The 27,509-nt window shown below is 42.5% G+C and overlaps 2 protein-coding genes across 4 annotated transcripts in view; both read left to right on the top strand.

The window, feature by feature from the left end:
* LOC310991971 (uncharacterized protein) overlaps positions 1 to 23,736 on the top strand; it is a 54,916-nt gene extending 31,180 nt beyond the window's left edge. Inside the window, exons 6-19 of one of the 3 annotated variants that reach the window (XM_083979905.1) lie at positions 7,231 to 7,680; positions 8,045 to 8,500; positions 9,390 to 9,845; positions 12,329 to 12,784; positions 13,748 to 14,203; positions 15,316 to 15,765; positions 17,179 to 17,442; positions 17,541 to 17,795; positions 19,130 to 19,378; positions 19,959 to 20,216; positions 21,644 to 21,946; positions 22,042 to 22,311; positions 23,334 to 23,417; positions 23,517 to 23,736. In XM_083979905.1, the coding sequence (XP_083836031.1) occupies positions 7,231 to 7,680; positions 8,045 to 8,500; positions 9,390 to 9,845; positions 12,329 to 12,784; positions 13,748 to 14,203; positions 15,316 to 15,765; positions 17,179 to 17,442; positions 17,541 to 17,795; positions 19,130 to 19,378; positions 19,959 to 20,216; positions 21,644 to 21,946; positions 22,042 to 22,311; positions 23,334 to 23,417; positions 23,517 to 23,583 (4,474 nt within the window). In that variant the 3' untranslated portion in view covers positions 23,584 to 23,736. The remainder of the gene's footprint in view (positions 1 to 7,230; positions 7,681 to 8,044; positions 8,501 to 9,389; positions 9,846 to 12,328; positions 12,785 to 13,747; positions 14,204 to 15,315; positions 15,766 to 17,178; positions 17,443 to 17,540; positions 17,796 to 19,129; positions 19,379 to 19,958; positions 20,217 to 21,643; positions 21,947 to 22,041; positions 22,312 to 23,333; positions 23,418 to 23,516) is intronic. The other 2 variants (XM_083979906.1, XM_083979907.1) reach the window with 2 other exon arrangements.
* Positions 1,893 to 6,736, top strand: LOC310991838 (nucleotide-binding oligomerization domain-containing protein 1-like; the record flags this gene model as incomplete). Its single annotated transcript, XM_083979769.1, has 5 exons — positions 1,893 to 2,090; positions 3,390 to 3,797; positions 3,958 to 5,602; positions 5,732 to 5,986; positions 6,331 to 6,736. Exons 2-5 carry the CDS (start codon positions 3,407 to 3,409, stop codon positions 6,734 to 6,736), a joined length of 2,697 nt encoding a protein of 898 aa, XP_083835895.1. The 5' UTR covers positions 1,893 to 2,090; positions 3,390 to 3,406.
* Positions 23,737 to 27,509: the final 3,773 nt, after the last annotated feature.

A 27,509-nucleotide genomic window follows, 5' to 3' on the forward strand; every position in this document is an offset into this window, starting at 1 on the left:
TCATAACCTGCCGTCAACAGCAGCTGTTGGTGTCACTGAAATGAGGGCGCCATCAAGTCAACATTTGGTCAGCTCCTTCAAATACCTAGGCACCGTGTGTGACGACCAACTTAAATGGGATGTAAACACTGAAGCGTAGGTCAAACGTGGACAGCAGAGGATTCATCTCCTTCGGATGTTTTTTTTTTCTTTTTTCTGTCAGTCCAGTGATTGTGTGTTGTTTTTAGCAGTCCTTCATTTAAAGCCTTCTAACTTATTCTTTTATCTGTTGGTTTAACAACCTGTCACTCAAGGACAGGAACAGTCTTAACAGTGTTGGGAAAACCTGCTCCAAGATTAAACAGAGATTTAGCTTCTCTGTGGGAGCAACAGGTCGTGAGAAAGTCACAATATTTATTAGTATATTTTAGCAAATGAATTGTCACAGTTGCCTTCAGGGCCTCGTTATGCCCAGCCAGCTTGTCAAAGTAAATGTTGGTCCAAGTCTTTTATCCCCTCTGCTGTCCGACTGTTAAGCATTACCATGTGAATTAAATCTGAGTCTGTACGGTACTCGTATTGTTTACTTTTTATGTATTTTATCATTATAGACATTGTACTTTTAATGAAGATGTTTATTGAAATGTGTACAGGTAACTTTTATTAGAGGTACAGGGTCTTTATGTGGTTTGTTGTTAATCTCCTCAAACATTTTGACTTACTTGACATTTTTTATGTTTTATTTTATGTATTGATGTAAACAAAAGCTCTGGTTTTGTCTTGAAATTTTTTGTTTTGTTTTTTGATATGGACTCAGGATTTTAACAGGGACTGCTGCTATTCTGTTACGTGTTATAAAATTGGCTAAATGAATATTATTCTTATTATTTTCATGTTTAACTTGATTATGTTGTGGTGAAGGAGCCCTGCATCTGTAATTATCGTTTTAAAATTCTTGATTTTGTCTTTCCTATGGTCAATAAATCCCATAAAGACCCACAGAGCCCGCTGTCGATCCACTGGTGAAGTTCTGACTGTCGATGGTACAAAAATGTCTCTTTGATAACTAGGCCTGTGTTGGAATCCAACATGGTGTCACTGTCTTCCCAATAAAGCTGCTTCCCACCTCAGAGGTGTTTCTGAGACACACATCTTCAGCTGGAAACAACTGGCTTTCATTGCTATTTTGGAATAATGAATAATGGGATTTATTTTTCAAAATAAAAGTCCTCTAATTGCACCTGGAAATACAAGAGCGAAATAATTCTCCATAACCATCAGCTTTTCTGTTTGTCAGGTACATATGTTTACATTTTGTATACTCGTTTTGATTAGCCTCGGCATGTTAACGTAGTATATAAACGTGTATGTGTGTGTATTTTCTTTTCTCTGTTTAGAATAGGTTCATGGTTGTTGTTGTTAGAAAGTAGAATTAATGGACTAATTTTTTTTATACTGTAATCAAAAAAAAGATCAACTGTGCGTGCCCCCTTCTGTGTCTGTCTGTCTATCTATCTATCTATCTATCTATCTATCTATCTATCTATCTATCTATCTATCTATCTATCTATCTATCTATCTATCTATCTATCATCTATCTATCTATCTATCTATCTATCTATCTATCTATCTATCTATCTATCTATCTATCTATCTATCTATCTATCTATCTATCTATCTATCTATCTATCTATCTATCTATCTATCACTACCTATTCTTGTTACTACTAGCCTACTACTACTACTACTACTAATAATAATAATCAATTTAGATTGAATGAGGACTTCTTCCTAAAAAAAAAAACCTACAGTACGTAGTGTATGAACTTGGACGTCACAGACGACGTAGGCCTATGCGTGTCACGCCTGGGTGAGTCATTTCATAAGTGAAAGTAAAAAAGTTCAGAGTAGCTACAACACAAAGGAGCTCTTAGCCTTTAGCTCGGTGTCGGGCAGAAGGGAACCAGACCATCAGAACTGAAACTTTTAACGATGGAGACGGAGAGTTTCTCCGTGACTCTGTGCTCAGGTTCAGACGGAGACAGGAGAGACACAGAGGAACAGGATCTTTGCGGGGGGAGAGATGGACACAGTTACCGGTAGCAGAAAAGGTAAAACCTCCAGGCCTTTTACATGTGTGATTGAGTTTACCGCTTCTAACAGAAAAAAGACCCGTGAATGACCTATCTGGAGACTTATATATATTATCTCACTTCCGCTCTTGCCCGAATTTCGATCTTATCTGTTGTTGTTTTTCTGTGTGTGTGCAGTACACGTGTGCATGCATGCGTGTGTGTGTGTGTCTGTGTGTTGTACTAAGCTATTAAACTCTTGTTATTACCTACTATTAAAACATTAACCATTTTATACTGAATTCAAGCCGTGTAAGGTTATTGAAATTAATCAAGCTTTATTATTAGACTCCGCAGGTCCATATTAAAAAAATAAATAAAACATAATAGTAGAAATAGACAAACAATAATTTGAATTTAATAAAAATTAAATTAAATTAAACAAACACATTTTGCGGTCTATGGGATTGTTTTATTTTGAAAGGACCTGGGCGGATGTTGATGTGTTGGCGTCATAATATCAGAGAATTTCTAATATAGATAATAATAGACTGGCTCTGATAATATTATCGTTAATGTCAATTTGGGGGTTGGGGGGGATGTTTACCTTGATATTACATTAAGACAGAGCTATGGAAGCCATGGAGAGGGTCTTTTATCTTGAAAGAAAACGAAACAATGTTTTTGTGAGTTATGTACATCTATTTTAAGCTCGTTTTTATGTGATAACCGAGCTAATGTCAAATTGCTGTTAGCAAACGTTAGCCTAACTGTTAGCGCGAACAACCAACGGTCAGCTTGAATTTACTTTTTTGTGTCTTTTGTGTTTATTGCTTTCTGTAAACCCCCAAAGTTGGTTTAAAATGTTTTATATAACTCTGGGGGCTTGGTGAGTAACTTACTGTGTATTTATTTATTAAATCCTTATTTAGGCTAGCTGATACGTAAAATGCAAACCTTAGCCACGGAGATGGCAGCTGAAGTGTAACTGTTATGAAGTTAGCTTGTGTTCATTTGAAAGGGACAAACTATTGCACACTAGCTAGCCTACTGCGCATTAGCACCTTATGCAACAACAAATTTTCTCTCGTGATGTACAAATGTATAAAATGAAGCTAAAATAAATAAATTAGATATTTTATTATGCTTTCTCTAATTAAATGATACCAAATGCAATTTATAACATCTAAAATTGCATTGAAACGCTCCTACTACTGTAAGACTAAAATTACTGTGTAGTGTTTAGGCAGGGTTTATGCTACTGTAAATGATTTCAACAACTGTTACTACTAAATATTATTTTAATCAATATTTTATTTCTAACATTTTGTCTTCTAGATCACTGAAGTTACAATATGGCTTGTGCATCACAGAGTGCCGTAGAGTACATCAGGCAGGCCGTACCCCAACTTGTGAGGGAACTGAAGAATCCCACTGTCATTTTACATAACCTGCAGGAGCTAAAGGTTTTTGGTGATGAAGAGGTCAAAGACATAGAGGCAGAGAAGACTGACTTTCAAAAAAACAGAGAAATACTGAACAGAGTCCAAAAGAAAGGAGAAGAAGCTTGTTACAAGTTACTGAAAATTATTGACTCGACGAGAAAGAGAACCGGAGGAAGACCACCCATCCCATCAGAGAGAAAGAGTGGAGGTCCTCCTGAGGATAAGACATTTGACGTGCACCACTGGATCAGCTGCTTTTCTTTTAATGAAGACCCAGAAACTACATCCAACTATTTACAAGGTATGCTGATTATGAGTTCTAATTAACATTTCATTATTTACCACTGTTGTAGGCCTACTTATTGTGTTTGATTCATCCACCGTTAATGAGGAGTGTGTAGTAAAACAAACAAAGCAACAAACTCACAGTACTGTACATTTCTTTATGTGCTTTGTCTTAGGTTCCAGACCGTGCCACAGATATCAGACGAAGCTGAAGTCAAAAGCACGAAGAATATCAAATAAGTTTTGGACAGCAAACAAAAATCTCTTTGCAGGAAACAACAACCCTGATCTGTCATACACGCCACTCGTATTAGACACAGAAGAAAATATTTCTCCATCTAAAATAAAGAAACTGAAGAGCAAGAAAAGTAAGATGAGTCGCCATAAAAAGCTGAAGACATACATCCCTGAGAAGAAAGCAGAAATCTCCCCCAGTGAACTTCTGAAATCAGATAAAAACATTGTCTTGGTTGGTAAGGCAGGGATTGGAAAGACGGCCGTCACACAGGAAATGTTGAAACTCTGGGCAGAAAGAGATGATGAGGTGCTGGACTACATGTTTTACTTTGACATGAGAGAAACACCCAAAGCCAAGGAGGACACAAGCCTGGAGGAACTTCTTTTCACTTCGTTCAGTGAACCAGACGAGGACAAAGAAGAGGTTTTAAATGATATAAAGAAGAACTCTGACAATGTGACGATCATTTTTGATGGAGTCACAGATCTGTCTTCATCTGTGGTGAAGAGACTTGTACAGAAAGACAAACTACCTGAAGCAAAGATCATAGTAACATGCAGACCAGATGATGAAGATGAAGAGCTGTTTTCTGAAGACTCTGTCAGAGTAGAAGTGAAAGGCTTCAGTGAGCAGTCCATTAAAACATACTTAACCTCAACACTTGGTGAAGAACACAAGAAGGTCTTGGACAACTTGGAGCTGTTCTCTCTCTGTCACGTCCCAATGTATGCACTGATGGTGTCTGCCTGCTGTTCATCAGAAGACTCTCCACAGCCCTGCACTGTGACTGAAATATACATCAACATCGTTCGTTTTTGTCTTCAAAAGAACAGCAATAAACTAATAAAAACCAAGCATCTGGATCTCCACATCAGAGACACAGCGAGTGAAATCCTGTCTCTGGCTGAGGCTGCTTTTCATGCAACTGAAGGAAGAACTGTGAACTTGACAGATGTTCCCTGCACAGACAGCTGTGTCCTCTCCTTCCTGAGACAACTTGTTATCAGAGTCTGTCCCACTCAGACAAAAAACACATATGCATTTCTCCATTACACCATGCAGGAGTTTTTTGCTGCACTGTGGCTTTTCAAGCAGCCAGGTAAAATCAGGGAAGTTCTTCAGCAATGCCTGACCAAAGAGAAGAAACACATGAAGTATCTGATCCCCTTCATGTGCAGGTTGTTGAATAAGAAGGAACCGAGTTTGATGGAGTGTCTGATTCCAGCTGAGGAGCTCAAGAATACGTCTGACTGGTTCTTTAGAGAAATGATTACCACATTTCATCAAAGTCTGTGTGAGCCAGACAAGTCTGATGCTGAGGACAGTGGATCTGATGTGGACATACTGTTCTTATGTCAGTGCTTGTATGAGTCCCAGTGTCCTGAAGCATGCGTCTACCTTCTGGACAAACTGGACTACTGCCTGGACCTCAGTGGACAGAGTCTGGACCCGGACTCCTGCTGTGCTGTGGCCTATGTGGCCACTCAGTCCAAGGAGAATAAAATACAGCTGAACCTTGAAGACACCATGATATCAGAACCAGGACTGAGACGACTGTTTGGATGTCTTCAAAATGTCCAATGGTACGGGTGAGCATGAGCTCTGAGTGTCCAACAGCTGCTCAGGTCTCTACATTTCTACTTGTACAGGACATCCATTACTTTTTTAATGTTGTACTTTGCTCTTACAGTGTGTCCTTGCTCTAATTGTAGGTGTGACCTGCTGCTGTGGAAACTGATCCTTCTCAGTGAAGGGCAGTTGGACCATGTCATCTTACCTGACCTTGCAGGGTATCAGCTGCACCTTCCAGTTGAGGGTACAAAGCAGCTGTTTCAAAGAGCGTTAAATGTCCTGCAAAAGGCTGAGACAAAGACTGATGTCTGCTTCTACTGCGAGAAAACAGATCCTGTCTGTCACAGACTGTGTCTGTTCCTCTCAGAGGCTTTGCCCTACATTAGGACTCTCAGGTATGAGGTCTTTGTTTCTGTCTATTACAAACATCTTAATTTTTATCACTGAATGAAAACACAAGTGTTAAATGAAAGAGTCAGATCGGTCAATAATGAGGCCCAGTCTGAACAGAGCCAAATCCGATGTGGACACTAATGACAGTGTGGACAGTCAGCCCTAAAAATCTGATTTGAATCAGATTCGCCTGCAGTCTTATTGTCCTGTGATTCCTCTGGAGGCTTATGAAGGTGGTATGGATAAATAAGGAGATACTGGAGGAATCCATATCCAAACACCAATTCCAACAGATCAACCTTCTACATGTTGAGGGAAAATGTTTCTTCAGTGTGGTTGCTCACAGGCTGGTGGGATACCTGAAGAGAAACCAGCTGATTGACACATTAATCCAGAAAGCAGGTATCTCAGGCTTCTCCAGTTGTTTAGAGCATGCTAGCACCTCTGGCATCAGATACCAGTTGCCAAGAAGGAAGAAACATAATCTTCATGTGGTCTTCATGGATCTCGGCTCAGTCCCCCACAACCTCTTTTGGACCAGTTTCGACTTCTTCCAGGTCCCAGCAGCCCTAACAAGCCTTGTCATGGCCTACTTCCAGGATGTACAGCTCTACGTGACAGCCAAGTACACCACAGCATGGGAACATGTTGAAGTGGGAATCATGACTGGGTGTACCATCTCCCTACTAGACTTCATCATGGCCATGGAAGTGATCAATTATGCATCTCAGTGGGTGGTCGGAGGTCAGTGATTAAGACTAATGCTGCCCCCAGCTTCACTACTTGGAGGAAGTGGACCCCATGGGAAGCAACAGAGTAGGCAAATGCAGCATTCAAGCACAGAGACATCATGGGACGTGTGCAGAATGGGAGGAGTGGTCAGCACACCTGCCTGGAACAAGGCTATACCATCTCAAAGACACAAGTTGGTGGTTCAGGAGATATACCAGTAAGAGGAAGCAGTACAGTGTGCAAAAGCTACTCAGTCAAGGCAAGGACAGTAGATGACTTGGGAAGGTGAGGAGAAGAGGAAGATCTCCTGGGAAGAAATATGGTAGATGGAGGCATTCAGAACAAGCTTCACCATCAAGGCTGCACATGTAGAAGCCAAACTCTTCAGTGTCCACGCCCCCATTTAAATTTGCAAATCAATAATAGGGCCCTGTACAATCATGTTTGTTATTTTGGTTTGATAACATCTCACTTATTTATTTCTATTTCTGTTTTCTTGTGTTTGTCGTTTTAGTTTTGTGCCTCAGTCCTCAGATCCTTCTGGAGAGACCACTGTCTATGGGAATCTGATCTGTGCAGCAGCAGAGAGAGAACAGCAGACAGGAGAGAAGATACTGGAGATGTTAACATCAGTGTACAGATATGAAACGCTCCCTCTTAGTGACAGAGACATGAATGATTATTTTAAGAGGAGATATCAGTGTAGTTTCTTGCTGGATCTTTTCTCCCATGTGAAGGACCATGAGACTAAAACAGGTCTGAGAGTCCTTCCAGCATTACACTCAGTTCTCCAGTTAGCTCCTCCAGTCTGGACCATAAACCTCTCAGAGAGAAAGACCTACATCCTCCTGGAAGTGCTGAAACTCCAACCAGAGAAGAAACCAGTGGAGCTGACATACTGGTCAGGTGAAGAGAGTGAAGTGAGGAGTTTGTTGCAGTGTCTGCCTTATATCTCACAGCTTAGGTAAATGTACTGTACTAAACATGACTTGAGTTTCCATGAGTGGAGCTGGTATTGATCTGTAAAGAGTTGAACAGACTGATGGATGTTGTAAATGGAGGTCCAGTATTTCAGGCTTTGGAGCTAATTGATTGATCAGTGATTGGAGGATCCACCACTGTTGTCTGACATTCCTGGTTCCTTCAACATGTAGTGAAGTTGGTCAGTAAAAGTGGTTGTTAGTTGAGGTTCAGGCTGATTGATGTGACTGTGTTTTGATCATTAGCAGCTGTTTAGTGACTTTTAGCAGCTCCACTCCCTGTATGTCAGTGTTGTGTGTCTCTGTTTCTGATACTGACGTCTTCATTCAATGTTTCTTCTCTTCCAGTTTCTGTCACAGGTTTAAAGCCTCTGAGGAAGTCCAGTTGTTTGTGAATCTGATCTGTGCAGCAGCAGAGAGAGAACATCAGACAGGAGAGAAGATACTGGAGACGTTAACATCAGTGTGCAGATACAGTTCATTCCCTCTGAGTGACAGAGACATGGATGCTGATGATATAAAGTATCAGTGTACTTTCCTACTGGATCTTTTTTCCTGTGTGAAGGACCATGAAACTAAAACAGGTCTGAGAGTCCTTCCAGCATTACACTCAGTTCTCCAGTCAGTTCTCCAGTCAGCTCCTCCAGTCTGGATCATAAACCTCTCAGAGAGAAAGACCTCCATCCTCCTGGAAGTGCTGAAACTCCAACCAGAGAAGAAACCAGTGGAGCTGACAGGCTGGTCAGGTGAAGAGAGTGAAGTGAGGAGTTTTCTGCAGTGTCTGCCTTATATCTCACAGCTCAGGTAACAGAATTAATCTATTAGAACAGTGTTTCTCAAATGGGGGTACGTGAGATTTGAAATATATACCGTATTAAAAAATGTATAAATTCCAAAATCCATTAAAATAATTATATAATGGATATTTCAATAAAATATATGTCTAAATTCATGAACTAAATCTTATATTCAGTGGGCTACTTAATTAATTATCCTAAAAAAAAACGAGTCTCCCCCACACCAGATGGTTTAACCCAACCTGGCATTTGCCACATGGTATCGCCTGTCAATCAAACAACGGAGTTACGGTTGACGTGTAGCGGCAGCACTGCTGAAACACGGAGGGATAAGTGATAAAAAGGTGAAACCAGAGCCAGTAAAATCCCGACAGTATTCAGAAGAATTTGTGATGAAGGGATATACGTCCACGAGTTGCAACCCACTCGAGCCATCGTGTTTTTGTTTTTTTTGCTTCTGTGGGGAGAAATAAGCGAAGCAAACAGTGGTATGAAGCTAGCTCATCTCCAGCCGCATCTCAACACAAAACATGCACTTCATGTCGGTGAGCCTCCTGAATCCTGATGATGCTTCACTACAACTTTATTGATCTGTAAAGAGTTGAACAGAATGATGGATGTTGTAAATGGAGGTCCAGTATTTCAGGCTTTGGAGCTAATTGATTGATCAGTGATTGGAGGATCCACCACTGTTGTCTGACATTCCTGGTTCCTTCAACATGTAGTGAAGTTGGTCAGTAAAAGTGGTTGTTAGTTGAGTTTCAGGCTGATTGATGTGACTGTGTTTTGCTCATTAGCAGCTGTTTAGTGACTTTTAGCAGCTCCACTCCCTGTATGTCAGTGTTGTGTGTCTCTGTTTCTGATACTGACGTCTTCAATGTTTTCTTCTCTTCCAGTTTCTCTAAAGAGTTTGACGTCTCTGATGGAGTCAAGTTGTTTGGGAATCTGTTCTGTGCAGCAGCAGAGAGAGAACATCAGACAGGAGAGAAGATACTGGAGACGTTAACATCAGTGTGCAGACACAGTTTATTCTTTCTGGATAAGAGATACATGCAATATGATTATACAGAATATCAGTGTTATTTGCTGCTGGATCTTTTCTCCCATGTGAAGGACCATGAAACTAAAACAGGTCTGAGAGTCCTTCCAGCATTACACTCAGTTCTCCAGTCAGTTCTCCAGTCAGCTCCTTCAGTCTGGATCATAAACCTCTCAGAGAGAAAGACCTCCATCCTCCTGGAAGTGCTGAAACTCCAACCAGAGAAGAAATCAGTGGAGCTGACAGACTGGTCAGGTGAAGAGAGTGAAGTGAGGAGTTTTCTGCAGTGGCTGCCTTATATCTCACAGCTCAGGTAAATGTACTGAATTAATGAATTTATTTATTTATTTAAAACAGGGACAATGCACAAAAAACATTAATTTTAAAACAAGAAGAGATGCTTTAAGCCAGGTTATAGCAACAATTGCTAATTTCCGCCTGTAGTCCCTGGACAGGTAAAGTGGGAGCAGATACAGTATTAAACATGACTTGAGTTTCCATTAGTGGAGCTGTGTTCTTCATCTACACCAGCTCACTGTTAGTTTGAAGGTGAAGTGTTGAACTGACCAGTCCACATGAACATCACATCATGCTGTGTAGTTTTACTGAGCGAACATTGTGACTCCAGCTGCTACAGTGTAGTGATGACTACATTACCCAGAGTTCCTCTGGGCAGAAAGGAGACACAGCTCCAGAGTCCAGCTCCTCTCCTCTGAGCTGATACATGTTCACTTCACCAAGCTCCATGTTTGTTGTTCACATGAACAGTTGTGTTACTTTGAGCCTGTTTTCATCAGTCCTCTATCAGCTGAGTCCAAAGTAAACAGAGACTCGGCTACAGTCCTGTGTCCAACCAGCTGCAGCATCGTCAGTGTAGTGATGATTAGTAGATCAGTTCTCCCTCAGGACCACAGATCTAACTGCTCTGTCTGTTTCTCTGATATTCCTGGGGCCTGTTGCACAAAAGTAGAATTAAGATATCAAGGATAACTGATAAAGTCAGACTTGACTAAGCCTCCTCAGTGAATCCTGACTCAGTCCGTTGCACATTTGCTGATCCAGGATGATTTGATCACAGATTTGTTAAACCAGGTGTAAAGTATTCATCAAGCTTCATATAACAGGTGGTAAAACTGTCTTGAAATACACGTAACAATTCCAGTAGTTTAATAAAAGAGGCTTCTTCTCTGAATGACAGAGGATCTGTGGTGTTTTAATGCGCTGATAAAAATTAGACCCTGAAATATCTGTAAAACACAGCTGACTGAACCTATTCATGGATTGCAGTGACGTCACGTCGAAGGGACCGCCGCCATATTTGTGTCCGATTTGACAGTTCTCCTCATATGACAGCATGCAAACCGCAGGATGGAAATGACAGTTTCTTGACAAAATGACAGGGTTTCATACATCCTGTCTGGGTTTATATCTCTATAACAACAGACAAACTCTATATTATCCCACTTATTACACAGTTTATGAGTGAATTAATTAATTTGAGATGTAATGTTGATCAAAGTCCGAAGTCCGGTCACTTCTCCGCTGTTTGCTCCTCACCCTCCCCCCGGTCGACTCGTGTGTAGTTGTTTTCAATGGGCTTTTGATAATCAATCACTAGATTAATGAATTATCATGTAATGTTACGATGTGTGCATTTATGTAGTCCTATCTGTCATAAGAGATTACGATACGGGACACGTTTGTGTCACGGACTCGCGGTGGCAGAGACCAGCTGTGTCTCTGCGCTGGCCCGTCCGCTCTGTCCGCTCTGATCGCAGGTTTGGTTTCCAGCAGCGGTGAGGGAGGCAGAGAGCCTCCACTCTCCCTCTGACAAGCTACAAGTCATTTCAACATCACAATTAGTCTGAAGCTGGTAAAAATGAAACACAAGGTAAAAATCCTTGATAGTTCTTCTGCCCTGCTCCGTTGATCAGAGCGGCGTCCCTAGCAACGGTGCGTTTTACTTAGCAACGGTCTGTTATACAGAAATAAAAGACCCTAATGCAGAATCAGTGAGTAGCTAATTAATAAGAAAGTAATCAAAATGCAGAATTCAATATATCCATGTTATTTAAAAAAAAAAGTGAATCCCCTCTTTTTGTGAGACTCACAGCCCATGCTGCGACTGATAGACTGCCTGCAATCAACTATTTATTCCGCCTATAACTTTACGTCTTTTGGGATGGAATAAAACTGCAGTCCGGGGTTTTTTTGGCGACTGCTATCACAGTCAACAGCACAATATAATCCTGGCATCTTTCAAATAACGTCAATTTTCGGTCTCTTGCTGATTTCCTCCTACTACTCCACTTGTTCTGGTAACGTGATATGCTGTGATCTGTGCCCAGATTGCCCTGATTCAGACACAAATATGGCGGCGCAGAAACACAGTGACGTCATGTGAATCTAATGAATACAACACCAGGATGAGTTAAGTTAAACCTGACTGTTAGCCTGGTCAGGAGTAGGCTAGCTGCACAGAATACATCTCCATGGTAAGAGATGAGCTTCCGCTTTCATACAACCGAGCCCCAGTTAAATTCAGCCACGATAACCGGAAAATCCAGTTTAATCCGCTGTCTTGGTTTTGTGCAACAGCCCCCTGGTTCCTTCAACATGTAGTGAAGTTGGTCAGTAAAAGTGGTTGTTAGTTGAGTTTCAGGCTGATTTATGTGACTGTGTTTTGCTCATTAGCAGCTGTTTAGTGACTTTTAGCAGCTCCACTCCCTGTATGTCAGTGTTGTGTGTCTCTGTTTCTGATACTGACGTCTTCATTCAATGTTTCTTCTCTTTTAGTTTCTCTGAAGAGTTTGACGTCTCTGATGGAGTCCAGTTGTTTGGGAATCTGTTCTGTGCAGCAGCAGAGAGAGAACATCAGACAGGAGAGAAGATACTGGAGACATTAACATCAGTGTGCAGACACAGTTTATTCTTTCTGGATAAGAGATACATGCAATATGATTATACAGAATATCAGTGTTATTTGCTGCTGGATCTTTTCTCCCATGTGAAGGACCATGAAACTAAAACAGGTCTGAGAGTCCTTCCAGCATTACACTCAGTTCTCCAGTCAGTTCTCCTGTCAGCTCCTTCAGTCTGGACCATAAACCTCTCAGAGAGAAAGACCTCCATCCTCCTGGAAGTGCTGAAACTCCAACCAGAGAAGAAACCAGTGGAGCTGACAGGCTGGTCAGGTGAAGAGAGTGAAGTGAGGAGTTTTCTGCAGTGGCTGCCTTATATCTCACAGCTCAGGTAACAGAATTAATCTATTAGAAGATTGAACTTTATTTATTTGCTTTATTCAAATTAAACAACAGATCATGATGAAGTGACAGTAAACCAGTGTGAATCCTGATGATGCTTCACTACAACTTTATTATTGATCTGTAAAGAGTTGAACAGAATATTGGATGTTGTAAATGGAGGTCCAGTATTTCAGGCTTTGGAGCTAATTGATTGATCAGTGATTGGAGGATCCACCACTGTTGTCTGACATTCCTGGTTCCTTCAACATGTAGTGAAGTTGGTCAGTTAAAGTGGTTGCCTGCCCCACATTCACTCAGTCAAGACTGTGAACTCGTGTTTGGTGACCGGCGGTTTTTAAAAATCAGCGTGAGTGAAAATGGCGGAGGGAGAGCAGTCCTGTTTTGTTGACAAGAAAGGTAGAACAAGTTCTTTAGAATGGGAACGTGAGGAGAAAAACATATACAGGATTTACCTCAACATTATAAAACTGAGGTGCACTGCACAAGTGTTTTTTCCACCACCCCACATGAATGAATGGACAATTAGAAAAAGAAAAAAAAACCTCAGCTCATATACTTAAAACAACAGTTGCATATCCTTCACAGCAACAATAACAGCAACATCCTTCTACAAATGAACAATCATCCTTCTATCAACATTTGTCACTTCATTCACCAAAGAAAATGTAATGAGTCATTGTTGGCTGGTTGGTTAACTCCTCAGACCTGTTGCAGGTTGTTGGCACAACAAAAATAGCCCTCCCACCGCCACGCTCCATACATAATCATGATTTCAATCTGAACCAAAATGATGGTGATTTAGATTCTTTCCATATTTGAACAATCCTGTTGTCTTTTGCTCAGTAGCAGCTGTTTAGTGACTTTTAGCAGCTCCACTCCCTGTATGTCAGTGTTGTGTGTCTCTGTTTCTGATACTGACGTCTTCATTCAATGTTTTCTTTTCTTTCAGTTTCTCTCACAGGTTTAAAGCCTCTGATGGAGTCAAGTTGTTTGGGAATCTGTTCTGTGCAGCAGCAGAGAGAGAACATCAGACAGGAGAGAAGATACTGGAGACGTTAACATCAGTGTGCAGACACAGATCATTCCCTCTGAGTGACGGATACATGGAGGATGATGATATAAAATATCAGTGTGATTTCCTGCTGGATGTTTTCTCCCATGTGAAGGACCATGAGACTAAAACAGGTCTGAGAGTCCTTCCAGCATTACACTCAGTTCTCCAGTCAGTTCTCCAGTCAGCTCCTTCAGTCTGGATCATAAACCTCTCAGAGAGAAAGACCTCCATCCTCCTGGAAGTGATGAAACTCCAACCAGAGAAGAAACCAGTGGAGCTGACAGGCTGGTCAGGTGAAGAGAGTGAAGTGAGGAGTTTGCTGCAGTGGCTGCCTTATATCTCACAGCTCAGGTAAATGTACTGTACTAAACATGACTTGAGTTTCCATTAGTGGAGCTGTGTTCTTCATCTACACCAGCTCACTGTTAGTTTGAAGGTGAAGTGTTGAACTGACCAGTCCACATTAAACGCCGTCTGATTGATCAGTCTGGCGTTTTTTTGGCATTTTTAATTTAATCGCCATCGGCCGATCGTGCTGCAAATTAGCTGACAGGTTTGTCAGCTGGCAGCTACGTGTTGTGGTGTGGAACATGCAGGGAATACGTAGAAGGCTACCTGCCTGCTGGAGAATTTCTCTCCCTCCGAGGCGGCGTATGTGACGGATCAACTCCTACGCAGCTGCCTTACCTTGTTCAGACACAGCATCAGATAATGATGGCAGGTGAAAACAGAGCGTTATCAAAGCGTAATAATGTTGTAGCCGACTAGAATTGATGCCGAACATGTTTATGAATGCAACAAGTCATTTGCATGTGAAAGCAGAAACATGTGCAAGATGAAAAGTCTGGCTAAAACGTGCATGTTCACTTTTTACATTAAATGCACCTGTGGGTCCTACAGCTTCCATGACATCATGACATCATGGATTATGAGTGTTTTTAGTATCTGACTTGTGAATAATTTTTCAACATACCATATACATTATTCTTCATTTAAATTATACAAAGTGCACTGATTGGACTCCACTTCACCAAGCTCCATGTTTGTTGTTCACACAGGATGTTTAAACAGGAACAGATGAAAATGAATCATTATGATGAAGTGACAGTAAACCAGTGTGAATCCTGATGAGGCTTCACTACAACTTTATTGATCTGTAAAGAGTTGAACAGAGTGATGGATGTTGTAAATGGAGGTCCAGTATTTCAGGCTTTGGAGCTAATTGATTGATCAGTGATTGGAGGATCCACCACTGTTGTCTGACATTCCTGGTTCCTTCAACATGTAGTGAAGTTGGTCAGTAAAAGTGGTTGTTAGTTGAGTTTCAGGCTGATTGATGTGACTGTGTTTTGTTCATTAGCAGCTGTTTAGTGACTTTTAGCAGCTCCACTCCCTGTATGTCAGTGTTGTGTGTCTCTGTTTCTGATACTGACGTCTTCATTCAATGTTTTCTTCTCTTCCAGTTTCTATCCCTGGTTTAATGTCTCTGATAGAGTCCAGTTGTTTGTGAATCTGATCTGTGCAGCAGCAGAGAGAGAACATCAGACAGGAGAGAAGATACTGAAGACGTTAACATCAGTGTGCAGATACAGATCATTCCCTCTGAGTGACAGAGACATGGATGATGACGATGATTATACAGAATATCAGAGTGATTTCCTGCTGGATCTTTTCTCCCATGTGAAGGACCATGAGACTAAAACAGGTCTGAGAGTCCTTCCAGCATTACACTCAGTTCTCCAGTCAGCTCCTTCAGTCTGGATCATAAACCTCTCAGAGAGAAAGACCTCCATCCTCCTGGAAGTGCTGAAACTCCAACCAGAGAAGAAACCAGTGGAGCTGACAGGCTGGTCAGGTGAAGAGAGTGAAGTGAGGAGTTTTCTGCAGTGTCTGCATTATATCTCACAGCTCAGGTAAACCAGACAAACATTATGAAGATTCTTCTACCCAGCTCATCCTTAGTGTCCTTAAAGGGATAGTTCACCCAAAATTCAAATTTCACTCATTATCTCCTCACCCTCATGTCGACTAACGCCGGGATTCCACTGGATGCGGAACAATTCCGAAACGGGTCCGCTACGGAAAGGCTGCGTACTCCGACTCCGTCAACTCACACTGGTTCCGTCCGTGATGTTGATTGTTGCGGCTCCGCCGCACAGCGGGAACACGTGATCTCGCGATAAAGCGGGTTGTAGTTTCCATAAAGTGAACCACAAAATCAAAAACAATTAATTTAATCCAGAGGAAACAACTTGGTGCTGACCTGACTTGATTTTACAATCACTATCTCCTTGTCCATGGTGTAAACGGGGTGAAATGATGTCTGAAAACCTCCGAGCTGCTGACTTCAGGCCGGTCGCTGCCCATTAGCCTACAACGTTTTCAAGGTGTAAAGCAGGAAATATGCTCCGCTGTAAACATGGTGTATTTTATTTTGAAAATTAACCGGATGTTTTATTTTGTATTTTGCCCGCGATTTCCTGTCATACACGACCTGCTCTGTGCTGCTTGATGCGCCGTGCTCCGGCGTCCGCCAAAAATAGAAGCTCTGCGTATCTTTTGCGAGGGCTGCCGGATGCCGGTGCCGTTCCGGACCCACGACGCAGCGGACCCGGAGTCGGTGGACGTTGCCACGGTGATTATAATTAATACGTAACGGCTCCGCCGCCGTACCGGAGCGGATCTGCAGCCGTTCCGCATCCAGTGGAATTTAGGCGTAAGAGCTGGGAGAACTTTCAGAGTCCTCCGTGCCTTCTCTGAGTTACGGGGGGGTCCGTGCAGCAGTGTTTGTCCATATAATGGTTGTGAATGGGGCTTACTTTTTTTCGTGCAAAAAGACACACCAAAAAACATCCAAATACCTCCATAGTGCTTGTCTGTAATGTCCCTCATGTATTGAAGCCCCAAAATGAGAAATTGTTCCGCCGGTGACACAGGAAGAGCAGTGAACTGAGACACTGGGAGCTTCCGCTACAAACAAGCTTGAAATATAGACTTATTTAATTTTTTTCCGAACAATTTCTCATGTCGGGGCTTCAATACAAGAGGGACATTACAGATGAGCACTATGGAGGTATTTGGATGTTTTTTGGCTTTTTGGACGAAGAAAAGTGAGCTCCATTCACAACCATTATATGGACAAATACTGCTGCACGGAGCCCCCCCGTAACTCAGAGAAGGAACGGAGGACTCTGAAAATTCTCCCAGCCCTTAGTCGACATGAGGGTGTAAAATTTGAATTTTGGTTGAACTATCCCTTTAAAAAGTGAGTCTGTTATTGTGCTGTAGATGTGTTTCCACAGTTGATCCGTTCTGTTGTGTTTCAGCTGTGATCCTCAGTTCTTCCAGAGTGTGTGTTCATCCATCTCTGTCCGGTCCAGAGAGGATGTGGAGCAGCTGGTCTCTCTGCTGCAGCTCCTGGACTTCACCCTGCTCTTCACAGGAGAGTTAGACAGGAAGACCTGCAGGACCGTGGGGACGGTTCTGAGACGTTGTTCCTCTAAAGTGGATCTCACCCTGACTCCCAGTAAAGTGTCTGTCAGAGGAGTCTCCCTCCTCTTTAGATCCACCACACGACTGCACAGTCTGAGGTATAATCACTGTCTCTTGTTGCTATGACGCCATCTTGTCCTCTTTGAAGATGTGTTATTGATGTGACAGCTGCTCTGTCCTGTCTCTTGACTCTCAGGCTGACCAATCACGTGGCCTTGCTGCTGTGTCGATGTGTAAGGAGGAGGAGCTTGGTCCGTCCGGTGTCTCTTGAGGAGCTGTCTCTTGTCTCTGGGAAAGTCCAGCCGGCAGAAGGGAAAGTGCAGCAGGTGGTCGGTGGCGTGGCGTCTCTGCTGAGACACTGGGACGTCAGACATCTGGACCTGACTGAGTTCTGTGTCCCTGCTTGGTGTCTGGTTACGCTGCTGCTTCACCACGGTCCTCTACCAGTCAAGTAAATGTCTTTCCTGAGCAGTGTTGCTTTTGGCCGGCATTTTAGATTTAGTCTTAGTTTTAGTCTTTTGGATTAAAATACTTATTAGTCTTAGTCAATTTTTGTCATTTCTATATGTGATAGTTTTAGTCAAGTTTTAGTCGACGAAAACTCAAAAAGGTTTTAGTCAGTTTTAGTTAAAAAAAAAAAAAAGTCTTTTAACAAATTAATTCAATGAGTAGGCTATTGGACATTGCTATTGGGCAGAAACCTTTTATCTAATAATAATAATAATAATAATGGATTACATTTATATAGCGCTTTTTTATACCCGATACCCAAAACGCGTACAGTAACATTTCATTCATACCGATTCATGGTGGTAAACTACATGTGTAGTCACAGCTGCCCTGGGGCAGACTGACGGAGGCGTGGCTGTCATTTCGCGCCAAACAGCCCCTCCGACCACCACCATGATCATTCATACACATTCACACGAGCCACTGCTGCCCGCATCTCCATATTTCAACTTTTTAACTTTTTTTCCAACATATTTCAACTGATTTTTTCATCTGACAAGAGTGTGACACGTAATTTGTGAACATAGCAGATCTATAGGTTCAACCCATTGTGAGCTTGTAGATCGGCTATTTTCAATAATTACAATAATAAAGGGAGGAGGGAGGTTTTAGATGGCAAATACTATTTTCTGGTCTACGGATTACGCATTAGCTACCCTACACACAGACAAAGTGGTAACAGTAGTGCATTCTTTTTTTCTGTTGGATTATATTTAATCTTCTCGTCGAGTGACGGCAGGTGTGTTGAGCAGAATGTGCTCAAGCTGCATGCCAGGTGGTGCGCGTGACCACAAGGATGGGATGCAGCAGCATTGCAGATACTTTTTGGTTTTTAATTGAGAGATTACACGCACAATAAGCAGAAATGTCATGCATTTTGAACGTCTGATCACCCACCCGTCAGCACCGCGGTACGGCTGCACCGCGGTCACCGGAGCTGATCGCTGCCTGCCACTCTAATCACAAGCACCGGGCGCACCGCGGCTCGTCTCAGCAGCGTCCCAGCACATCGCTCTATTTTTGACGGAGCCGTTATTAAATCATGTGAAGCTTTAGAGCAATGACAATCCACAATATAAAATTTAGAGGCAATCGCAGCCCGACAACTAACATTTACCTCCGTTCTTGTCTCGTCAACGAAAACAAACAAAATAATTTCGTCATCGTCATCGTTAACAAAAACAACACTGTTCCTGAGTCTCACAGTTTCACTCTAGTTGCTGTGGTCACACACACACGTTGTATATTCACTAGTTTTATTTGTTGAACCTACAGACTGAGTGCAGAGAGTCTCCAGCAGCTTCCGGCCTTCCTCCATGAAATCCAGGACCAGGACTTGACGTTGTCCACCTTGACTAAGACTGGTGGAGACCTGAGCTCCTGCTGTCTGGACTGGGATCTTCTTCACTATCTGCTGCAGCATTCACCAGCTCAGAGCTTCACTGTGGACCTGAGGAAACACCACTTCTTACAGGAGAACTTCTCTCACCTGCTTCCCCTTCTGGACAGGATCATCATTAAACGGTGATCAGTTTATATATGTTTCGGTAACACTTTACTTGAATAGGTCTTCATAAGATTGACATAAAACTGTCATAACTATGACATAACAGCTGTCATAAACATCAGTGAATACTTATGACAGCTGTCGTTAAGTGTCATTCGGTAAGTTATGTCATTTTTGATGCAAAGTTGACATTATTTGAGATGTCCTTGTTATGAGAACTTGACATATTTTTTAAAGTTTGGAAATTAGGTCTGCTATGACAGTTTAAATTGTCTTTATGTCAAGTTGTCAGAACAAAAACATCTCAAATAATGTCAACTTTGCAATAAAAGAAACATAACTTACCGAATGACACTTAACGACAGCTGTCATAAGTATTCATTGATGTTTATGACAGCTGTTATGTCATGGTTATGACAGTTTTATGTCAATCTTATGAACACCTATTTAAGTAAAGTGTTACCGATGTTTCATTTGACCTCTGACCAGACACAGACAAACAGTTGATCCTCTGTAATCATGTCTGTTTGTGTTGTTGTTGTTGTTGTTTCATCAGCTGTTTCTCTACATCTAAACCCTGTTCTGGTGTTTTTCCAGGTCCACTCCCAGCTTCGTGTTGACTGCCATCAGACACATCTATGAAACTCAGTCCAGACGGAGTTTACCCAGTTTACTGAGATCACTTGGTCATGTGATCAACCTGACCTGCACAGAGCTGGACTCAGAGGACTGTGCTGCTCTGCTCCTCACCCTCAGACACAGTGACAGAGTTCAACTGAACCTGATGTGGAGCTCCATACCAGCAGAGGAGACAGAGTCCGTCCTCTTCACTCTGGACAGAGTTTCTCAGCTCAGGTCAGACAAACAGACGAGCTCCTTCCCATCATCAGTCTGTGGTATTTCCCTGTAGATGTGCATTAAAGGGGAATTCCAGTCATTTTTAACCCCTAAATCGTTGTCCTGATGGTCATCCAGTGTTGGTTGGAGCAAAAAACGTGACTAAAATTGATGCAGGTAAACCAGAGTTACACCATGGCTACCTGGCGCTAGGGATAGCGACAACGCTAACCCATGGGGGCAATTCTTTCAACCAATGTTCCCTCTAATTTTCGAAACTCCTGAGCAGAAATTCAACTCCCCTGATGACCTGCTTGAGCGACTGTGAGCGAAAACTCAAGCGTACACAGTACGTCCACATGCTGGTGCTATGGCCTCACCTCTCCAACTCCAAATATCAATACAATTGGCTATTACTATTATGATTAATAACAGATTATTTTGACAGCATTACCTAGGCTACTCCATATCTAGGTCAGTTACAGTTAATGATAACAAAATACTATATTGTTTTGGCAAAATAGATTTTGCATTTATTGCCATACAATATGAAAAAAATACCTAACATCAAGTTGGTGTCATCAGCTCTTGGCACAGAAGCATTCTTGATATTAACAGTAATAATAATTCTCAAGCAAAAACTTAAATCATAGTTGCACTACAGACCATGGTTTAGGTCATAAATTTCACAATTCGAAGCGCACATTAAGGAGAAATGGTCATGGATATTTGAGTGTGCAACTTTTTTTTGTCTTCTGGGCAAAGAGGTGGGGAGCAGTGTGCAATTGCACAGTAAAACACCTTAGAGGGAACAGTGCTTTCAACCACAACAAACACTAAGAAAACAATCAAATATCTATGGTACATGACTGGAATCCTTACAACACACCACTGATATCATATAGTGAACAGTATAAACAGTATAAACTTTGTGTTTTTGCATGTACTCACTCACTTCAGACAGCCGAACTCTGAAACATCCTCGAAAGACATTACTATCCGATCGCAGAGCGCCTGCTCTCCCCGCCACAGAAACTAACACTTTTTCCTTGTTGTGATGATTTCTTTACAAAAATAAACGGTCAGAAATATTTTGGACATTACCACTGCACGGCTCCACCGTTTATTTTTGTAAAGAAATCATCACAAAGTTTATACTGTTTATACTGTACACTATATGAGTTCAGTGGTGTCTCTAAGGATTCCAGTCATGTACCATAGATATTTGATTGTTTTTTGAGTGTTTGTTGTGGTTGAAAGAATTGCCTCCATGGGTTAGCGTTGTCGCTATCCCTAGCGCCGGGTAGCCATGGTGTAACTCCGGTTTGCCTGCATCAACTTTAGTCGCGTTTTTGCTCCCCCCAACACTGGGTGACCATCAGGAAAACGATTTAGGGGTCAAAAATGACCGGAATTCCCCTTTAACACAGTGATGTATGTATCAGTGTTGACAGGAACCTGCTGCTGAGGTTGATCCACTGCTGCGCTGCCTGTGGCGTCCAGCAGGAGGCAGCATCAGGGCTGCTGAGAGCCACTCGGTGCAGGTTGGATCTGTCCTGTTCCCGCTCAGTGGATCTGTCGGAGCAGGACCAGCCTGAGACTCTGTGTCTGACTGCTGAGGACTGCAGCGCCCTCTCCTCCGTCCTGACACGTAGCAGCCAGGACGCTCAGCTGGACCTGAGAGACTGTGAGGTGGACGACAGCGGACTGGACCTACTGTTTCCTGTCCTACACAAAGTCCGCCTCAGGTGCAGAGACCCCACGCTGAGCTCAAGCAGAGAGGAAGCTGCTTCTCTTTCATGTTCATGCACCATGACAGTCTGTCTCTGTTGTTGTGTTGCAGAGCCAGTAAAGCCGTCGTCCTCCGCCTGCTGTCCCTGGTTCCTGTGAGCTCTGAGAGGGACACGGTGAGACGGGCGGTGTCCCTGAGCGGAGCCCTGGGTGGAGAGCTGGACCTCAGTCACACGGCTCTGGATCAGAGGGTCTGTGGAGATCTGGGCCGGATGCTGGACTCGTCTGAAGGACTGAAGGAGCTGGACCTCAGTCACTGTCGGCTCACTGACCAGCTGCTGCTCACACTCACCACACATCTGCACAAAGTCCAAGTCCTGGAGTGAGTGTCACACTGTTCATGGCACAACACTGTGTGTGATGTAGTGTCAGCTTTAAATATTTATTAAACAACATTAACAGGAGTTCACGTGAAATGAAAGATCCAGAAATATAAATATAGTCCTGCATCCAAACATTATTCTAGTTTATAGCATCTGAAGATTCCTGTCAGTGCGTCATGTGGACAAATGTTTCTGGACACTTAGGGTGAGACGCTAACAGGCAAAAACTGATCCATTTTGAGATTTTAGGCTATTTTTCTCCCTTAAAGGGATAGTTCAACATTTTGGCAAATTGGCCCATTGCCATAATCCCTATAGTCATAGCAGTAGGTTCGTTACCTTTAATTGTCGGTGCAAGCTATTTTTAGAACTGCGGAGCGCAGCCCCGAGGTGCTCAGAGCTACGCTACGGAGGCTCATGGGATTTCTTGGTTTCCCTCATCAAACTCATCAAATACACAATCCAACAACTCCACAACGCTCTGGTGGACAAGTTGTGACCTGCACATTCACCACGCTATGAGATAATAACAGAACGTTACGAAATGGAGCCGTTTTCGAGGTAAATACAGAGACTGCTTGATGAAAAACTGTCCCTGAAGGCAACGCACATCAGCGGTTTTGCATGAATTTCCCTCTAAAACAACTCTGTCTGGTAACGTTCTGTTATTATCTCATAGCGTGGTGAATGTGCAGGTCACAACTTGTCCACCAGAGCGTTGTGGAGTTGTTGGATTGTGTATTTGATGAGTTTGATGAGGGAAACCAAGAAATCCCATTAGCCTCCGTAGCGTAGCTCTGAGCAGCTCACGGCTCTGCTCCGCCGTTCTAAAAATAGCTTGCACCGACAATTAAAGGTAACGAACCTACTGCTATGACTATAGGGATTATGGCAATGCCCTTTAAGTATGAACTTAATGTCTCATTTGATTGTCCTGTCTTCCTGTGTGTGTGTGTGTGTGTGTGTGTGTGTGTGTGTGTGTGTGTGTGTGTGTGTGTGTGTGTGTGTGTGTGTGTTCCAGTTTGAGTCACAACAACATCACTGATGCGTCTACAGTCCAGTTGCTGCAGCTGGTCTCCATCAACCCGTCCATGGAGTCCGTGCGGTGAGTTCACATCAGAGTGAGCAGCTCTGATGAGTTCACTCACACGTTGTCGTGTGTCAGTGAGTGACGTTCACTCTCTGCTCTGTGTTTTCCTTCTAGACTCTTCAACAACAGCATCGTGAACACAGCAGCCTTCCAGAGACACGGGCAGTTTGAAGTTTGGTGAAGCAGTCGTCGTCACTGATCTGTGTGTCAGTGTTCACCAGAGTCTGATGATGAGCAGAGGGAAACATCACTGCAGTGTGAGAACCACAGCAGGTCAGATCAGACACACCAGGTCATAACTTTTACACTGGTTGGCCGGCCTCATTCTTTTTTATCTTTTTTACCTTTTTTACCTTTGGTGAGAACAACAGTCTTTTTCTATCCTATGAACTGTAATTAAGTAATTAAAGGATAATTACCATTTTTTTTTAACAACCTGGACCTTATTTCTAGCATAAAATACGATCATTTACTCACCCAGATAACTTTGGTGTCATTTGGAGTCCTTCTGAAATTAGCTCCAGCCGAGAGCCGCGTATATCCGTATAATGCGAGTACACGGGGCAGCGCAATGCAGCCTCTAAATAACACATTATATGCAGAGAAACTCGTTCATTTCACCAACATTTAGTTATGATAGGCTAGTGCTATTCCCCTCTGAGTCCGGGGTTAGCTGTTATCAACATCCGGGGTCTGTAGGTTGACCTACTGACCTCTGACCTGGATAATGTCATCTCCGACTGCCACGAGGCTCGGCTTGTTGCTACCACTAATACTAGTTAGTTTCTACGTGTTTCCGACTTGTCAGAACAAAATGAGCAGCTGGATGAAGTTCAGCTTCCACAGGCTTCCTCTCTGCAGCCTGGACTCACTAAAGCTCCGGCTAGTTGAGCTAAAAATGGACCCGAATGCCGAAGCAGAATGATTATTATCAGAATGAGCTGGGCAGCGGTCGGAGATGACATCATCCAGGTCAGAGGTCAGTAGGTCAACCTACAGACCCCGGATGTTGATAACAGCTAACCCCGGACTCAGAGGGGAATAGCACTAGCGTTTCATAACAAAATACTGGTGAAATGAACGAGTTTCGCGGCGGATAATGTGTTATTTAGAGGCTGCGGTGCCCCGTGTACTCGCATTATATGGATATACGCGGCTCTCGGCTGGATCTAATTCCGTCGGAACGACTCCAAATGACACCAAAGTTATCTGGGTGAGTAAATGATCGTATTTTATGCTAGAAATAAGGTCCAGGTTGTAAAAAAAACGGTAATTATCCTTTAAAGCAGAAGTAAGCGATCCGGTCGTTTTGGCTAATGCTGCGTTCCAGGCAGGCTTTTGAAACCGTAAATTACAGCTTCAAGTCACAACTTACGACTTTGTAGCGTTTCAGGCAACCCACTCGTGTTTCTCCGACCTGTTTTACCTGTGAAAGTCACTATAACGGCCACTCGTAACTTCTGACCCGTGAACTCGTACCAGATCGAACTGGTACGACTTCACAGGTCGGAAAAACACGAGTTACGAGTTGCAGGGAACGCACCATAACCGTCCTCGACCCTACGTCACCACATTCACGGCGTCCCTTGGCTGCACACACAGTAGGATACGATAAATGTTTTCTCCTCGGCTCAGAGCAGAGCAGAGGGACTGACAGACCCGTGTTTCGGTCCAAACACTCTATGTAAGTGATTGCTGTCGGAAGATATAACTATTTAAGACTTATATTAACACAAATATATCACTTACTTCTGCTTTAAGTTCAAATCAGGAGAACCCCTCATGCAGTTACAGTATGTCAGGAATATGTAAATATTTATAGTTGAGATGTTAAATCAAGTACTGTAAGAGATGATCAGGAGAGACGTCCTCATTCAAATAGCTGGTTTGCTGTAAACCTCAGTGATCAGTGCAGAGAGGAGATGTTGGACGTCTACAGGTTTCAACAACAAACTGGACTGGTCCGACTCAGACAGAACTGGACCCTCAGTCATGGTACTGACTCCACCCGTTACCATCCCACATCAGGACTGACCTCATACGTGCAGCTAGTGTCTGTACTGTTTACCTGTTGGTCTTTACCTCATCACCCTACAGTCAACATACAAGGCACATGTGCAGCAACAGCTTTTTAGATTTAGATTGATTTGCTCTTCATTAGTTGTATTTTAATTGTTTTCTTAGATGTGTTAGTTTCTCATAACCTGCCGTCAACAGCAGCTGTTGGCGTCACTGAAACGAGGGCGCCATCAAGTCAACATTTGGTCAGCTCCTTCAAATACCTAGGCACCGTGTGTGACGACCAACTTAAATGGGATGTAAACACTGAAGCGTAGGTCAAACGTGGACAGCAGAGGATTCATCTCCTTCGGATGTTTTTTTTTTCTTTTTTCTGTCAGTCCAGTGATTGTGTGTTGTTTTTAGCAGTCCTTCATTTAAAGCCTTCTAACTTATTCTTTTATCTGTTGGTTTAACAACCTGTCACTCAAGGACAGGAACAGTCTTAACAGTGTTGGGAAAACCTGCTCCAAGATTAAACAGAGATTTAGCTTCTCTGTGGGAGCAACAGGTCGTGAGAAAGTCACAGTATTTTTTAGTATATTTTAGCAAATGAATTTTCACTGTTGCCTTCGGGGCCTCGTTATGCCCAGCCAGCTTGTCAAAGGAAATGTTGGTCCAAGTCTTTTATCCCCTCTGCTGTCCGACTGTTAAACATTACCATGTGAATTCAATCTGAATCTGTACGGTACTCGTATTGTTTACTTTTTATGTATTTTATCATTATAGACATTGTACTTTTAATGAAGATGTTTATTGAAATGTGTACAGGTAACTTTTATTAGAGGTACAGGGTCTTTATGTGGTTCGTTGTTAATCTCCTCAAACATTTTGACTTACGGTACTTGACATTTTTTATGTTTTATTTTATGTATTGATGTAAACAGAAGCTCCGGTTTTATCTTGACATTTTTTGTTTTGTTTTTTGATATGACTCAGGATTTTAACAGGGACTGCTGCTATTCTGTTATGTGTTATGAAATTGGCCAAATGAATATTACTCTTATTATTTTCATGTTTAACTTGATTATGTTGTGGTGAAGGAGCCCTGCATCTGTAATTATCATTTTATAATTCCTGATTTTGTCTTTCTTATGGTCAATAAATCCCATAAAGACCCACAGAGCCCGCTGTCTATCCACTGGTGAAGTTCTGACTGTCGATGGTACAAAAATGTCTTTTTGATAACTAGGCCTGTGTTGGAATCCAACATGGCGTCACTGTCTTCCCAATAAAGCTGCTTCCCACCTCAGAGGTGTTTCTGAGACGCACATCTGAAGCTGGAAACAACTGGCTTTCATTGCTATTTTGGAATAATGAATAATGGGATTTTTTTTTTCAAAATAAAAGTCCTCTAATTGCACCTGGAAATACAAGAGCGAAATAATCCTCTATATGGGCTGAGTTGGGGATCCCACTGACCCTCGCTGTGATTTATGGCATCCCTGACTCCAACTTGTTCCTAAATACAATATCCTCCATTCATGCTGACTTTTCCAGAGAAAAATTAGCAGATGAACTGGGAAAGGTCAGAGCTGCTTTTATATTTGTTCATCCCACTCCACCCTGAAGCTCTCTGTTCTCTCACTTTTACTTTTATCCAGTGGCCCTAACGCCCTAACAGGCCTCTAACAGCCCGTGTGGAGATAATGGCAGATAAACAGCCGGTGCCAACAACAACAAAAGTACTGCAGCATTCACCAGAATTTCTTCAGCAGCAGCATCATTTTGGCATTACATCAGTGGGGAAGCTTTAAAGTTGCTGCATGAAATGTCTTAATTCTACACACCTAAACATTAGCAACCACAAGATGGCAGATATGATGCAGATAAACTTGTCTTGTTTTTATACTTTTATTAATTAGCTGTATTCTATGTTGTGTGTTGCAAAACCAGTAGCAGGTCCACCATGGCTGTATTATATTCCATGGTTATCTTGAGTTGCACGTCTTCGTCTTGCGGTTTTTCACTCTAACCTGTTGACCAGTGTGTTACCGACGTTTGATATGACAGGAGGAAAATGACATCAGCTCCCTGTTGCCTGTCCAG

The sequence above is a fragment of the Trachurus trachurus genome (assembly GCF_905171665.1).
Source record: "Trachurus trachurus genome assembly, chromosome: 9".
Taxonomy (NCBI): domain Eukaryota; kingdom Metazoa; phylum Chordata; class Actinopteri; order Carangiformes; family Carangidae; genus Trachurus; species Trachurus trachurus.